This window comes from Rhopalosiphum maidis, chromosome 3 (genome assembly GCF_003676215.2).
Source record: "Rhopalosiphum maidis isolate BTI-1 chromosome 3, ASM367621v3, whole genome shotgun sequence".
Classification (NCBI taxonomy): Eukaryota; Metazoa; Arthropoda; class Insecta; order Hemiptera; family Aphididae; genus Rhopalosiphum; species Rhopalosiphum maidis.
Window position 1 is genome coordinate 20994144 of NC_040879.1, and position 17785 is coordinate 21011928.

The 17785-nt window shown below is 26.3% G+C and overlaps 2 protein-coding genes across 2 annotated transcripts in view; one reads left to right on the forward strand and one right to left on the reverse strand.

Moving 5' to 3' along the window:
• The window catches only part of LOC113558741 (ryanodine receptor), a 52883-nt gene extending 48063 nt beyond the window's left edge, over nt 1-4820 (forward strand). Inside the window, 7 exon segments of the mRNA XM_026964267.1 lie at nt 119-179; nt 273-419; nt 536-667; nt 796-952; nt 4014-4179; nt 4443-4530; nt 4532-4820. Coding sequence (XP_026820068.1) covers nt 119-179; nt 273-419; nt 536-667; nt 796-952; nt 4014-4179; nt 4443-4530; nt 4532-4630 — 850 coding nt within the window. The 3' untranslated portion in view covers nt 4631-4820.
• A 3061-nt stretch (nt 4821-7881) lies between these two features.
• LOC113556449 (E3 ubiquitin-protein ligase CBL-B) lies at nt 7882-17519 on the reverse strand. Its single transcript, XM_026961399.1, has 6 exons — nt 16957-17519; nt 10174-10320; nt 9956-10087; nt 9228-9365; nt 8520-8739; nt 7882-8394 (listed from the first exon to the last, which is right to left on the reverse strand). Exons 1-6 carry the CDS (start codon nt 17517-17519, stop codon nt 8218-8220), a joined length of 1377 nt encoding a protein of 458 aa, XP_026817200.1. The 3' UTR covers nt 7882-8217.
• Nucleotides 17520-17785: the final 266 nt, after the last annotated feature.

Genomic DNA, 17785 nt, shown 5'->3' on the forward strand with positions numbered 1-17785 from the left:
ACGAAATATTTGAATATAATCTAGGTATAACCGGCAGTTTTAGAGTACAAAACAACTACACATAGTATTATTTAAACGGTTGAAAATGTAAAATTAAAATTCTGTGTTTTCGTTTTAGTGTTATTAACATCGACTGGAGATATCAAGTATGGAAAGCTGGAGTTACGATAACAGACAATGTACGTCGTAGCGATTTACTATTATTGTTATATTACATTTTGCAACTTAAATAATACTCCTGTGGGTAATTCAAACGGACATTTTTGTTATAGGCTTTCCTGTACAGTCTGTGGTATTTTACATTTTCGATTCTAGGAAACTTTAACAATTTCTTTTTTGCCGCTCATCTACTGGACGTGGCCGTTGGCTTCAAAACGCTAAGAACTATCTTACAGTCAGTAACTCATAACGGAAAACAGGTAGGCATAGACATCTGCAATAACGTAAGGCTGTATAGGCTATACCTCCTCGTGTTTCGTCTCGGCGTCCGCTCATTAACGTTTGTATTCTAAAATATTTTATTACATTGTTACAGCTGGTATTGACCGTTTTGCTTTTAACGATCATAGTATACATATACACAGTCATTGCATTTAACTTCTTCAGAAAGTTCTACGTCCAAGAAGAAGATGACGAAGTGGATAAAAAATGTCACGACATGTTAACGGTAGGTACTAAAAAATATACGCTATGTATTGTTCGACGATAATATACTATTCTATAACTCTGTGTACACAAACGAACAGATATATTAATATTATCATCGATTCGCATATGGTTTTTTTTTTTTTTTAGTGTTTCGTGTTCCATCTTTACAAAGGTGTGCGGGCCGGTGGTGGTATCGGAGACGAAATCGGATCACCCGACGGCGATGACTACGAAGTTTACAGGATAATGTTCGACATCACGTTCTTTTTCTTCGTTATCATTATCCTTTTGGCCATCATTCAAGGTATGGTCGTGATTATCATTTAATAACTGAAAATAGTGGTGTAAATATGGTGTCGGTAATGATAGGAGTAGTCAATAAATCTTCATTGAAGAGTGCCGAATGGGAGGAATGGTTTATTAATGCTATATTCTTAAAAACTACTCGTCTGAATTTAAATTTTTTGTATCAAAATACCTCGAAAAATATTTTATTAAATAATATGAAATTAAAAATGTATGTTGTCTCCAAAAAACGTAAAAACTTAAAAATTATAATGATCAAAAATATGAAATAAACATATTTATTAAAAATATAGGCAAAAGTTTATTGAATTAATATATATTATTATTTTTAATGTACCTAAACTCAATGAAAAATTTCATTTAATTAATGAAAAATGCATGTTAAATCATTGAAAAACGGGTATGACTTTGATCCAATGAAGTTAACTCATTATATTCAGGTTATTGATTTCATTAAATTAATGAAGCTGATAATTCTTGAAAAATAATAAATTTTCTATTAAATTAATTATGACTATAAACAATTTAAAGAAATTATTTCTTTCATAGTAAGAAATCATATAATAGAAACAAATATTAATTGTAATAAGATTAATACTACCACCTTTAAATTATAATCTTAATATCTTTAAACTAAAGATTTAATGTACTAGATAAAAGTAAATTTTCCTTCAATATAATGATTTCTTTTAAAACAAATGCAAAAAATTCGGAGCACCATGTTAATCGTCGAGGCGCCGCCCAAATCCGCCGGAGCGGAATTCATTCTTGTTACTATTGTACCTACCTATGCTTGGAAACCTAACACTAACACCTATCGACTACAGTTTGAATTGATATTTGTTGCCAAATCTTGAGCATTTAAGCCGTTATTTCTCAGCTTTTTATTTTACGTTAAACATTGTTTAGCTATGCTTATGCGATTAGTATAGTTCATGCGTAATTAAACTTGGATATTCTTATTAATTATCTTTTTAATTTATTTACTATTTATCAACAATATCTGTTTATATTTTCATGTTATTTATGTATTATATATTACCCTTAGCATAGAAAAATACAGAATATATACAATATTGTAATATACCAAATTTATTTAAAGAATTAAATATTAATGCTTATACCTGTTCTATATAATTTCAATAAATACATTATAGCACCGTATAAACACTATAGTTTGATAAAAAAAAATTGGAGGGGGAAATTATAGAGTACTATAATAATAGGGTCTAGGTACTCTTTTTAAAAATAGAACATAAGATTTTAATAACTGCTTTCCATTTGTTTCAGTCCTAAAAGAATATAGAATAAATAAATTTACTAAACAGATTTAGTTTAAAATGTTTTAATGTTACACACTTCTTATACAAATAAAAGCTATAATAGTTTGCGCAGTAGTAATGTACGCGTTTGCTGCAATCTTACATAAAATACCTATGCCATAAAGCGACGCTAAAACTTTTTTACTAATTGACTGATATTTTTTTATCTTAAACTATAAAAATATATTTTCGTCAATATAACGAAAAATTCTATTAATTCAATACCTACCATTTTACAGTTGTTAAATTGAGAAAAAACGAAATATTGATAATATTCCATTAACGTTAAGATGTTTTCCTTAAAACTAATACTATTTTAGAAAACTTGAATTATGATATCCGATAAAATTGATTATAGGAAAAATAACATTCATGTAAAGGTTGATTGAAATGTATTTAATTTAATAAGCTATTGATTTTAAATCATTTTGTTTACAAATTAAGTACTATTTTTCATTAATTCAACATCATAATTATGCGTAAAATGAAGATATCTTTCATTGTTTCTAAGTCAGTTGAACATAAAATAAAATATTTTTTTTCTTTATTTTAAAGAGAACTGAATAATATAATCAATGGATTTGCTAAAATTTAATTGTTTTTTTTTATTCTTAAATCAAAGAAAATATCTTTGAATTGATTATGTTATCTTTGAAATGATGAAATTTGTCATACATTTTAAGAAAACAATAAAATAGTAAATCAATGGAATGAAATTAAAGAAATTAAAACTATATTTTCTCCGAATGTAATCATAATGTATCTTAACTTGCTGTTTTATTCTCATACAAACTTGAATTTTTAAATTATTAGAAATAATTCTGATTACGTCTAAAAATAGGTTCTTATAGGATTAGGGTTTAAACTTAAAGTATCCGTGAAAATATACAGGTGATTAATCAATCCCATGGGAATCCAATGTTGTCGAAATAATTTAACGATATAATATTGATATAGCATATAATATAATATTATGATGAGGTCAGATACTAAAATTGTATATATCGTACAACGTGTAGTACGAAATGGCAAAGTGTATAATGGCCTAAATATTTTTACAGTTTTTTTCTTAATTTTATTTTTTCTTAATTGATTTTTATGTATAGATACATTTTGTAAAAATATATATTGCAATATAATGTATATGTTATTGAAAAATTTCATAAATGCCCCGGAAAAACGCGAATTGTTCGAGATATTTGTACAAAATGTCATATTTCAGCCTTCACCCAGAATAAAACTTTAGTTGTTAAAATTGGTAAAGTTATAGTCTGTTGAATTTTTATTATTTACGAACAATCTATGTTTGAAGACATTTTAAGTATCTATAAACTTACACTCGAAAATCAAAATATTTTCGATATTTCTAAACATATGTTTTTAGACAGATAAAAGTATAAGATATAAATAAACATTTATTTGTTTTTTATAATTTATTGCCCTTTTTTTTATTTATAATGCCTACATCTGAAATAAGATAGCTAAAATATGAAGGTAATGAAAACTTTATAGACTAATTCATATTTTTGTGAATGGTTTAAATATATTATATATATTATAATATATTTTTAGGGGGGGGGGAATAGCAAACTGTAATGCAATGTTTAATACGTATATAAAGTATGAAAAATATATATATTAGTCTTTTATACAGGTTCGATATAATATATCAACTGTACCTACGGTTAAACCTGACATACATATCAAACATTACATCAATATCTATTCATGTTAAAGGTTTGATCATTGATGCGTTCGGAGAGCTGCGTGACCAACTGGAAAGCGTCAAGGAGGACATGGAGTCCAATTGTTTCATATGCGGCATTGGCAAAGATTATTTCGACAAAGTCCCGCACGGTTTTGACACGCACGTACAAGAAGAACACAATCTCGCCAACTACATGTGAGTACTCATGTTATATTATTATTACCAGTAACCGCCGACCACGCGACCATTACATCAACCCTCCACTGCAGTGTAATGGATGACTTTAGGTCAGATCAGATGAAATTGTTCCCTTTGCATCCTATATTCACCGGTTTCCCTCGAACTTTGGAGAGTCCACCAAATCCAGATAATATGTGGCATGACCGCATGAAAAGCGCATTTTTTCTCCCATTTGATATGACGAAAATTCGCTTATCGCCGTGTCACGACGTTTGCAGGTTTTTCCTTATGCATCTAATCAACAAACCGGACACGGAATATACCGGCCAAGAAACGTACGTGTGGAACATGTACCAGCAACGGTGTTGGGACTTCTTCCCGGTGGGAGACTGTTTCCGTAAACAGTATGAAGAGGAGCTCGGTGGCGGAGGAGGCGTCTGATAATAGTGTTTTTGTGTTTGATTGATCTGGAAATAATATTTTCTGTTGTGTTTTGTTACTCGACGTTTCTCGACCGTCGGCGAATATAGTCATCGTCTGCGGTCATTATTATTATTTTTATTATAAATCATTAAAATATTATTTCATTGTTCGCTGTTCAATTTTCTCAGTAGAAACGTATCATATATTATAGATTATATTATATACTATACGTTTATCCGTGTTTTCATTGAGCGTATAATATAGCATATAGGTAAACTCAACAATCATCTATTCGTTCCGAATTATAATATTAGATACATATTATTATATTATTGCACCATGACCACAGTAGTAATCCGAATCTAAACTCACCGCAACCGCGGTGTAACCGTGTAGCACAACTAACTGCAATACCACATAGCTAACTAACTACAAAGCTACATATAAATAACTGTTCGGAAGAGTTAAAAAATTATTTAATTTGTTTCTGAAAAATAATAATCCAATTCTGTTTTTCAATTTTCTAAAGTCTAAATTATAAAGAGAACTTAATAAAAACAGTGCAGGTTACATTTTTAGTATAATAATAATTATTATATTCTATCTTTTTTTAATTACACCTAAGATATACTATAGAGGAAATCAGGAAAACGATGAACATACGCCGAAAAGTATATCTATATCGTGATGAAACATACTCATCAAACTGAACCAAGATATACCATATACCTATAATTAAACTTGTAAAAAAAGTTATTATTTATTTTATGGTATCAAAACCTCTATTTTTGTCAAAATGTCAATCATGAAGCATTACAGTTACAATCGTTAATTAGTCTTACTGCCGTAAAGGAATAGACAAACATTTTATAAATAAGATATATTATTATATACACATAACTTATAACTGCGTTGTGCTGTTAACTGAGTTGAGTAAAAAAAAAAAAAAATTATGATTAAGTGATGAATTGTATCCATGGTTTAAATTTATAACATTTCAATTAATATAAGTAGGTATTCGGGTAGGTTTATTCATTCAATTTATCAGTAGAATCTATAGGTATGTAACAATATAATATAATTATGAATTTAAATATGTTACAGGTTTTTAAAGAAAATAAAGCTTAATAAAATTAACCATAGAATAAGATTATTTTAAATAAATAATTTTACTGTCATCATTTTCATAGGAAAATACTATTTATTTAAACATTTGCAACATTACATTATATTAATTGTTTACTCATGTCAAATTCAATGAATGCATATTTATTGAAATGTAATGTATCAATTTACTTTTCTTTTTTTTGTTCAATACGGCATATATTACTTGATTTGGACAAGATCGGGTATATTAAGCAGATTAATTTAAAATATAACACAACAATTTTCAAATCATTATGTATGATAATAATTCCACAGATAATAATTAGCTATTTGGTTTATTTACAAATAAAAAAAATATATATTATGTTACAAAAATTACGATAGCAGTACAAACTAAAGTGAATATGAATAAAATAAATACTAAAATACAGTATATATTATATACGCATTTCTTATAATTTACACCTTACAGAAATTATGTAGTTTATTTTAACGTACACTGATTTATTTTACTTATTTTACTCAAGCTCAAAGATCGTTACAATTTGAAATCACACACATTTTTTCTTGATGTACAATAAAAAATGATAATAAAATAATAATAATAAAAATAATTGTCAATTGGCCACCATGGACTATAAAAAATATAATAATCAACAAATTGTTCTACAACTTATAATAATAATAATATTGGAATTCATCTCTAGAAATTAATTCTTGCAGACTACATTACCCTGTATTCGTAATATTACAATAATATTTAAGGCCCCTAAAATAAACGTTACTTTAGTTTGTTTACAATTAGAGTTAATAATAATTTTCGTACATATTATTGCCTTTATAAGTGTTTAAAATCTAAGTGATAAATATTACACAATATTTATAGTATTTACTGTATAGTATTGCTATAGTTTAAAATGTAAACATAACATTAATATTATATACATATGTTATAAGTCTATGTTAATACAATAACATATACATTTGGTCAAAATATAAATATTTGCTTTAAAGTCATATAGTATACAATATGTGTAAAGAAAGACTTTAAATTAGATTTTATTGAAACACATTAAAAAATAAAAAAACCATGAAAATATTGGTTACCGTGTACAATAGAATAAAATATTTGATTGTTACAGAAATATTAGATTAAACTTCTTATAACAAAATGATACGTTAAGTGTTATATCGACAATGATTTTGATTAAACATATGAAAAACATTATACAAATAGATAAAGAAAATATATCGATCACAATTTAACTCTAGAAAACACATAACTACTAAACACTACATAATATCATCATATTAACAGAAAAGTGTGTATTGATTTCAACCAAACTTTGGTAGATTATCAAAAAAAATTTACAACACTCAAACAATTAATGACATATGATAGTATAATACAAATACATATAAGTGTATGTAATAAAAAAAATTAGAAAATATAACTATGCGAGAAATGTTTTAAGGTTTAATGTTTTAGAGTTAAGAGATATGTATATATATTATATATACCTATTATACCTATGTATATATATATATACATAGGAGAAACGAAAAATACAATTTCTTAACTAGACTAGATTGCTTGGAGACTAGAAATCAACTTCTAAACATATAAAACCAATGAATAATAATAATACAATCGTTACATAAATCTACCATGAACCCAATGATTAAAAATCTTATGGATCAACACATTTAAATTTATTTTAATTTTTTAAACTAAATTAATTGTTACAAGTGTAAATATTACAATCTATATTCTGGAAAGGACACCATAAATCTATGCAAATAATTATGGTTAACAACCGATTGTCACATTATACAGTCATAATTTTAAATACCTTAATCGTATATAAAAAAAAACCTCCATACAATTAAAATAAATAAATAGCATTATACTGGAAGGATAAAAAAATATTAGTATTGCTCTCCTTAGCACGGAAATCTTTTTAATTCTAATGTATCATTAACATATTATGTGTCCACATAGTACATTTAAATAGAAAGTATAAATCATTTTAATACATAGCAATAATTAAAAATAAAAATGGAATTCGATTTCAAATCATAGGGTTCAAAAAATTAACTAGGGCAAATATATAAATCTATAATTAATGTAAAAAACACACAATCACATAGTACCTTAAAATATAATCACTATACTCAATTGCATTATATTCTACTGTCATTGATTTAATTAAAAAATATAATTAATATATATATATATATAACTTTTCTTATTTTCTATCACATTTTATTTGAATATTTTATTTGACATATCAGTTATCACACACGGAAAAAAATACCTATTGACAATACATATCGGCAATGGGAATTTTGTTGCGTTATATTTAAATCGAAATATTCAATGCAGACAAATTAAAATAAGTCTACAAAGTGATATCACAGTAAAATAGTCTAGATGACTTTTTTTTTCTTTAATTATCATTATTTGTTACTATTATACTTTCCTTGCTGGAAAAATGTCGCCGATGACGACGACACTGTATGTTATTTCACTACCTCATCATCTTCATCATCTTCTTCATCATCAGAATGTTGTACTACAATGGGCATGATGGGAACACTTTTATATTTGACTCTCTTCGGGTCAAACGGATCTACCACGACATGTTCTGTACCTTTTATCTCGGCTCGACAATATGGACAGCCCTGGCCATCAGACTCCTGACAAAAAAAATAAATAAATAATACAATCATTATTTTAACGTAACCAAAATAACACTAATAATGTAAAATTCACTAGGATTTGGTATAAGGTATAACACATGACACTGTACACGCCGACTTACCATCCAAGAGTTCAGACATGGTGTACACAGAAGATGACCACATGGCTCGATGCGAACATCTTTGTCATTTTCAGTGCATATTTTACATATTTGGAAAGTAGATCCCATTTCACAATACATTTCGTATTGCTCATGTGTAACTCTGATATGATTTTCTGGACTTTGTTCTACGGCGTTTGATAGATCTGGATTTCCTTTTTGTCCGTCTGGATAAAGATAACTGAATAAAATTGAAACATTGATTAATGACCAAATTTCTTAAAAACTCAAATTTTTAACAAAACAAAAATAAAAAAGTCCAAAAAAGAGATCTATAGTTTAAGATGCGACAGCTGTGCTATAGAGTATAGGTAGTTTTCCTTTTGCATAAAAAAGAAAATAATTTTCAAATGTAACTATCAAATATCTTTTAAACTATGATAAAAAAGTAATTATAGTTACTGAACAGTATTTTATGTGACAGTAATCATAAAAGATCATACTTAATTCATTTTTTATAATTCGCTTGGAATTATGAACATTTTGATTTTGGTTATAATATTTCGGAAATTTTTTTTAAATATAAAAATATAATTTAACAAATTTTATCATTCAAACAAAATATTAGCTATGTCAAAGTATATTAGCTGATAAATTTATTGATATAAAATGCAATTTACACTGTAAATAATAAAAAACATATTTTTTTTTGTTTTTAACTATACTTACAATCCTTCTCGTGCACCATCTAATAATGCTTGACATAAAGATTTATTTTGAGGAATGGTCTGTAATATTTCACCCTCGGTTGTCACATAACCAATGGCCCATTGCCCTAGCCGCGTACAGCTTAGACGGAATACATAACTAATAACAAATCAATATAATTAATTAATAAACTAAACTATATACTTATTAACAATAAATCTATAAAATACAAATAATTCATTAAAATTATAAAGTGATTTTAATAATACTAAAAAATAATTAACTGTATGTACTTATTTTTGTTTAAATTTAAAAATAAATAAATGATATTCTATTTTTCTCCCTCTATTTCTTAGTTTTAGACACAAATAGGTTATTGATTAATATAAGGTCTAAAAGAAATAATTGTAAACAATTTTTTTAAAACAATTTAAAATTAATTTTTTATAATAAGTTGTATGGGTGTAACAATTGATTTAACTTTTGGTAACTTAATACTAAGAACTAATTAATCTGGAAGTAGATATTGATACTAAATAAAATGTAAAATATTAACACTCAATTATATTACATAGTTTATGTATTTGAGTATCTATTTATACTTTGTTATATCAAATTATCATATCCTATTATTGAAAGTACTTAGATACTTAGTAACAATCAGATTAATTAGATTTAAATGTGGTATCAATAAATATAATGTATTAAATATATAATTTGAAACAGGTGTTATGTATAAGATTACAAACCTCCCTGGACGGGTGATAAATTTTTCTAGACGAGCTTTAACTTCATCGTATGTTAAAAATGCAACATATCCTGGATGCGTAACAGCTAATATCTTCCAATTTCTTAATAAAGTTGGCCAAGGTTGAAATAATCTAAACAATAATATAATTTTTAAAATACATCAATTGTAAATTTTAAAAACTTAAAAAAATAACATGTAAATAATTCATTCATTTACCTGGTAAAAACATCAAACTCAAAATTTGATATGTAATCATTACACGTTAAATCTATTGTTGATTTGAGCGCCATAGCTTCTAATCCACTGACAATTGGATGAACATCATGAAGGGCACTACGAAATAGTTTCCAAGGAACTACAGTGCTATACAAAAATAAAAATAAGTTGATAAATGATAAAACTATAAATTAGTTATATTAATATGATTTTATTTTACTAAGAAAGTTAATGTAAATATAAGCCAATACATTTGGACATACATTGAAACAAAATAATACATTGTAAGTAGGTATGATGTAGTTATATAATACAAATATTTTGCCTACAAAAACAAACATAAAAATGTAATATTATTTGAACTGGCCAAAATATATATTATTTTAATTTATAATTGTTTTATGTAAATATATTTTTTGTTTACAATTAACAAAAATATAGCATATCCATTTATATTGACGTATATAATAAAAAATCATTTCTTTAATTTAATTTTTAATTTGGGATCCAAGACCAATGTTATATTTAGGCCGAGACCGATGGGGCCCCCAAGTTAAGTCCAAGTTGGGGAAGGGCACAGGACCTGTACCATTACATAATAAAAATATTCAACATTTTCATTAAATAAAATTACATTGAAAATAATTTGATTATGAAAAATAGGAAAAAATTTGTACAGCGACAGCTTATCATCACATGTAATTAATTCTTCAAATGAGTGGTTGTTATAAAAATAAACTATCATGACTTATCGCTTATACTCGATGGTATTAGATAACACATTGAATGCTCTACGCGGTAATAGCAGCACCACGACGACTACAAAATTTTACTAGTTGGTGGAGTTACACTTAAAAAAGTTTGCTCTGCCAGGGGGGCCTTAGAACATTAAGTTATTTTTCCAATTCTATATGAATTTCTAAATATTTTAAAAGCTCGTACAAAAATAATATTACTATCTAAAAATAAAGAAAACATTTTAGAAGCTGAATAAATTTTAAAAAATCTTGAAAATGTTGACTTTGTATCAACATTAGTAATTGTAAGTGCTATACTAAGAAAAGTAGATGATGTCTAACAATTATTGTAACAAAGTGATGTTGATTTTCATACAGCTACAGAACTACTACAAACATTAACGAGTGAATTAAAGGTTATAAGAGAAAATTTTTTGGAATATTTTACAGGAGCTACAAATCTTTCAAGAAAATGGGGCATAGTATCAACATTTAAAAATCAAAGACATAATAAAAAAAAAAAATTATGAGATTTGTGAAAACCTAAGGTTAGAATCGCCAGAAAAAAAATTTAAAGTTGAATTACTTAATATAATATTTGATCGTGGTATTATCTAAATGGAACGGAGATTTCAAAGTTTTAATTACGTAACTCACTTTTTTAAATGCTTACAACCGATTTCATTAATTAAATCGAACAATAAAGAATTATACAAGTCAGCAGAAACACTACAAAAAAAGTATGACTAAGATATTTTGCCAGATTTTGTTCATCAGATACTATATTTTTGATCAAGTTAAAGACAACAAAAAAAATTGCAGAAATGTTAACTATAGAAAATTCTTCTTTTGCAATAACATACCCTGATGTATGCACTGCTTTAATTTTAAACTTGACGTTACCTATAACTGTTGCGGCAGCAGTGCGATCATTCTCAAAACAAATAATAATAAAAATTATTACAAAGTATGATGTGTATTTTACAATAAGAAGTATTGCCTCATATTATAGTAGAAAATTAAACTATGATACATAATATTATATTGACACGTACACCCGATGCTTACAATGTATGTATACTAATATGAAATGTATATTTCAATAATAACCAATGACTAAAATTCAAATATGTTCTGGAGTCTAAATAGTGTCAGCCTGGCTAGGCCCTGAGCTTTTTGTTTTTAGTTTATAATTAGTGGAACTTAAAATATGACAAACTCCCGTACAAGCAACCTAATGTACAATAAGTTTGAACAATATTTTATTTAATTATTAACATTACTGCTATATCGAAATGAAGTAGTAAAGTAAGAACTACACTATAATATATATATATAAACGATAGGTTATAGATACGTGTTGACTAAGGGCTTCTCAAAGATTGTAATTGGTTGGGCCATAAAAGTTTTTAATAAATTAATTTGATTAATGTATTTCCTAAAGGTGATATAGAAACCATTTGTGAGTTAGCAGGAGTAGAACGGAAAGTACTTTGTAAGTTACTGAAGCTGCAGTTTGAAAGTTTTCAACCAAGTATGGCTTCAGTGTATTAAATTAATATAGTATCAATGTTAGTGAAGATGAAGAAAAAATTGAATTAGTAGACTGTGATAAATGTAACAAATGCCTATGCCTATATTATAACTAAAGAACTTTTATTTCATTTAAATTAATTTCATAATTTATTTATAGTCTATAAATATGTACTACTGTTACCCTCTACTCGAGAAACTTGTGAAAGGGTATTTTCTAAACTGAAACTTGTGAAGTCTAAAATCAAATCAACAATATTTATCATTAGGGCTAGGATTTCTATGCAGTAAAAAATTGTAAAATATGCATTTTATTTACTAAAATATGCAAATATACGCAAACACAATTAGTAGGGCTAGGAACTTCATGCACTAAAAAACTTTAAAATATACATGTATTTATGCCCTAAAGAATCACTAAATATGCATTTAAAAAAAGGATATTTGTAATAAATAATAATAATATATTATTACAGATATTTTTGTAGATATGATACATAAATACATAAATTTGATTATATAGATTAATTTGATAAATTATCTGAGATAATTATTTTCATCTTACATTGTGTATTAGTCCAAAACAAATTTTTTTAAATTTTTTTTAAAAAACAACTTAAATTGAATACATTTGTATATTTTTAATATAGTACTAATTACCTTAGGTATTACATTGAACTATTAGATATTTTCTTAAGTAAGGAAATAAAAAATTACCCATTCATATAAATAATTGTCAAATATGCACTTATAAAATGAAGAATCGTCAAATATGCACTTATAAATAAAAAATGGTCAAATATGCAAAATATACAACTATAAATTTTAAATATAAACTCGTATTGCTATGAAACAAATTTCTATATTACTTTAATGATTATTAAAAAACATGTTAACTTCTAGAAAGAAGAATAGATTTATATTGGTTCAACTCCTTTCCACATTCCACGATGTTGTTGGAGTATATTTAAAGGACGCGATTTGTAATTTTTAAAATAATATTAACATATTCTTCATCCATTTCATATTCATTGTTTATATTGCCACAAATTTTCAAAAGGATTTTGAATCCCTTATTCTTATTTAGTACTAAGTTCATTTTAGTTTAGATAGGTAGTATATTTACAATTATTTGATAAATAATCCAAAAAGTATACATTTATTATAAATACCATTTAAAATTAACAAATTTCTCAAAAATTTATCCATATGCAATTATATGCATTATGTTCAAAATATGCAAAACAAAATTTTTCTATTTAATCGAGAGTATGCCAAATCATAGACATACTTGACAATCAAGGAAAAACATGCAAACACATATAAATCCTAGCTCTAATAAAAATCTTTAATACTAATGGCGATTGAAAAAGATATCAAGATTCAGAAAATGCAAATTATTGATACTATAGCCAAGTCATCTAAAATGTTACATGCATTACTCATTTAGTACTACTTGCTTTAAAAATAATGTCCACTATCCTATGAACCTTGTTCATAGTAAATGAAGAAAAAAATATTGAGGTTCCAGAGGAAAATTGCGGCCGAGGTCTTTTATATGCCAGGCCGACACTGAGTCTAAACATAATTTATATTCTACAGTTATTTGTTTTATAGTAATAAATATAAAAACAATGTATACTTTCATCAGTAGTTTACCTTAAATAATTAATTTATTATGTTATAATAAAATGTTTTTTTTTAATTATAAGTAGTTGGTCAGATTTTGCTATCTCCATCCCCTTTATGAGTTCAATTTGCATAATAAATGAAAATATAATTTTAGGAAAATTGTTAATAACTAACAATAATTAATGACAGTGCTACTATAAATATTAGAAACAACTATAAACACCATAAAACCAAATACCAATTATACATGATGAGCAATATATAAATAAGGGAAAAACTATATATTTATAAATACCCAAACCAATTATTAATGGATTAATACACAGATGAACAACTCTGTTTTGATTTGATTTCAAATACTAATATCCTCAACTTACAGATTAACAACAAGACTTGTTAAAAATTAGAAAAATATACTTATGTTGAATTCTTTTAATAAATTGTAAAAAAAATAAGGATAACTACTTTTTAATTAGAATAATTGATATTGTTATCAAAATAATTCTTGTACTGGGCGCTGAAAGAGCTATAATTGACTTATTTGTCAAAATAAGTAAGTATTTGTACTCTTTAAACTTATCTAGTTTTACATAAGTAAACAAAACAACACAATTTTTATTAATAAAAATATTATTTATCTAGTTTACATATTTAAACTTCAATATATATTAAATTTAATAAATAATAAATTTAATTGGATGATACAATAACTATTAATCTCGTATTTATGAATACAACAATATGAATCATATAGAGTAAAATTTTAAATATTTTATTAAAACGTATAGGTTTAAAAGCAGTACAATCTGTTTTTATCATAAATACCTACTACAAATATAGTTAGGAATAATCAAGTCACAATAGCTTAAACATGGCGAGGCAATAAAACAGATTAATATTATTGCAATTAATTTTAAAGGGCCTTATATTGTTTTACAGTGATATTTCATAAATTGTGAAAAAAATAACAATATTATGCTATTGGATAATATTTTATATTTTAAAAATAATTCATTAGAAGGAGAGAGGTAAAACTTTAAAATTATAATTATATTTTTACTTAAAAGCTATATAAAATTATAAAAAACAATGTTACCAACATACCTAAGGTAATGTAAATCAATTGACTAATTAATTTAAGTATTCTTCAAAGAAACTAGCTGATTTGTTTTATTATTTTCAACAACAATAAATCCAAAGTGAACCAGATAAGATTTGAATTTTTCATAAGTTATTAATATTTTTAGTCAAAAAGAGATCTAACCAGGTAAACAATTCTATGTGTTCATAAATTATCTATAAGTAACACAGGAAATGCTGGTTAATGATATTTAAATTGTTGATAATAATTTGTAGATACATATAGTCTAAAAAGTTTTAATTATTTGTAAATAACATTTATAGTTTGTACCATGGGAAGATAAATATTTTGGGTATTTACCCAGAGAAGAGATATTTTACTTACACACACTTGAATACTTTTTTGTTTTATTATGTTACGTAGATAAAAATATTTATCCTCATAAAACTAATCAAAATACTTATATTTGATATATTAATTTGATTCAGAACTATTTAATATACCTATATTAAACGGTTTTTTATGTATCTATCCACATACCTACTACATTAAATTTAATTATATGTATAATTTATAGTTAGTGGTTATCCTTTAAAAATGTATGATATTGAATAATATGGATATATTATTATACCTCTTGTCTATGTGGCTAGTTTTCTTGAATTAAAAAATATAAAATTTACTTGGATTGTATAATTTTGGATTAAATTTAAATTTCATAAAGGAATACCAAGTCATTCTTATGTGTAATATAAAAACACACAATAAATTATTTTTTGTTTGGTAAAATAGTTAATATTATTTTCACAACATTATTCAGACATAGCTTAAAATATTTTATATGCCTAATGTTTACTGATTAAAGTAAAAAGATATAAAATAGTTAATGTTGTGTTTTAGAATATTATATATCAATTAAACAAAAAGATAAGTTGGCCCAGCAATTTAGTGAGCATATAATAGAGCCACCAAATTCTAGCATTACAAAGACAAAATTGCAAAAGTAAAAAACATTCATACAGGTAATATAGAAAATTATCTATTTTTATAACATTTTAATTTATCTAACTTTTGAATAATTTCAAACAGTTTCTCCAAACAGTTAAAGTGAAATCAATAATACGTAAATTGTAGATTTTTGAGTAGGTACAACATTTATTAATTTATTAACAACTACAATAAACTATTTCGTGAAATATGCTTGACCTCTATTATCATTTAATCATTTTAATATTTAACTAAATTTAGGGTAGTTATTTATCTCAGATTTCTCAGGACTATTGATTTGAGAAGCAATGACATACAAGATGATACGGGCTGTGTTTAGGACATAGCATCTATTATTTTTACGAGATTTTATTATAACAATAATAATAGATAATCTCATGATTTAATAATTTCTTTATCGTCTGAATTACATTTTATTAATCAAAAATACCGAAGTACTAAAAGATCATTGTGTATATAGGTAATTAAACTAAATAGATAGGCACATCACATATACTAAAATTATAAGCCATTGATATAATACAAAATATATGTTTTATTCATATTTGATACTTATTTAGGTGAGCATCTATACAGTAACCTACTTATTAAAAACATATTAAACAAACTAAACACATTAGGCTTTATTTTAACAACTTATATTAGTAATTAGAAGATTCAATTTTTTTTCTCAGTTTTGTTGAATAAATAAAATTTATTTTTGTTATGTTCAAGTTATATATTTTCTCTAACATTTTCCTTTACATCATTGAGAGTAAAATTATTTAAGTTAAGTGTATGTTAAAGACTTACCTCATTCCAAAATTAGATCTCCAAAATTCTGCAGCATCACTTTTGGTTATCCTAAACTTATCACCAGCAAATCTATGATTTGGAAATAACGCTTTGAGCTCACTGAGCATATGGCTGAACACTAAACTCAATTTTGTCAAATTTCTTCTATAATGCGAATTTTCATCATACATTTTCTCCTTGCCCTCTTTGAACAATTTAATGGCTTGTTTGCATTTCCGTATCACATTTAAAATGAAGACATTAAAATGCTCATTATTGTACAACTCAGAAAGGTCATTCTCATATTGTGTGTAAATGAACCTGAGCCGTTGATAGGTGTCTGGCAATATGTCGAGGATGAATGGCGGCGAGTTCTTCAGGTTCATCTTGGAATGTTGACACAGTTTCACAACCTTGTCCATCAGTTTCCATGTCTTCTCTAGCGTGCGCTTGTCGATGGAAGCTTTTGGCGATGTAATGGCTTCGGCAAACGCACCGTGCAATTTCATCAATATCGAAGCCAGGTTCCTGGGCTGTATCATTCGGTTTGTGCTCGATGACATCATGACATGCAAACACATCAATAGCTACGGGCACCGAGCGATCGGGCGGCGGGTCACGGCTAGTGACGATCACCGTACCGTCGTCACTGGCCTGGCACACACAACATGTCGCCCGACGACACGGCAGGGACGTAACGTCCGTCGTAGATCGGCCGCCAAACGGGTCGGCGGCACCAAAAAACGTTCGTGTCGCACTTTCTACACTCAACTACAGTGACCCGAACAGCCGATTACCATGGTGGCGAGTTACGTGAAAACCGCCAACGCGAAATTATGAAAACGAA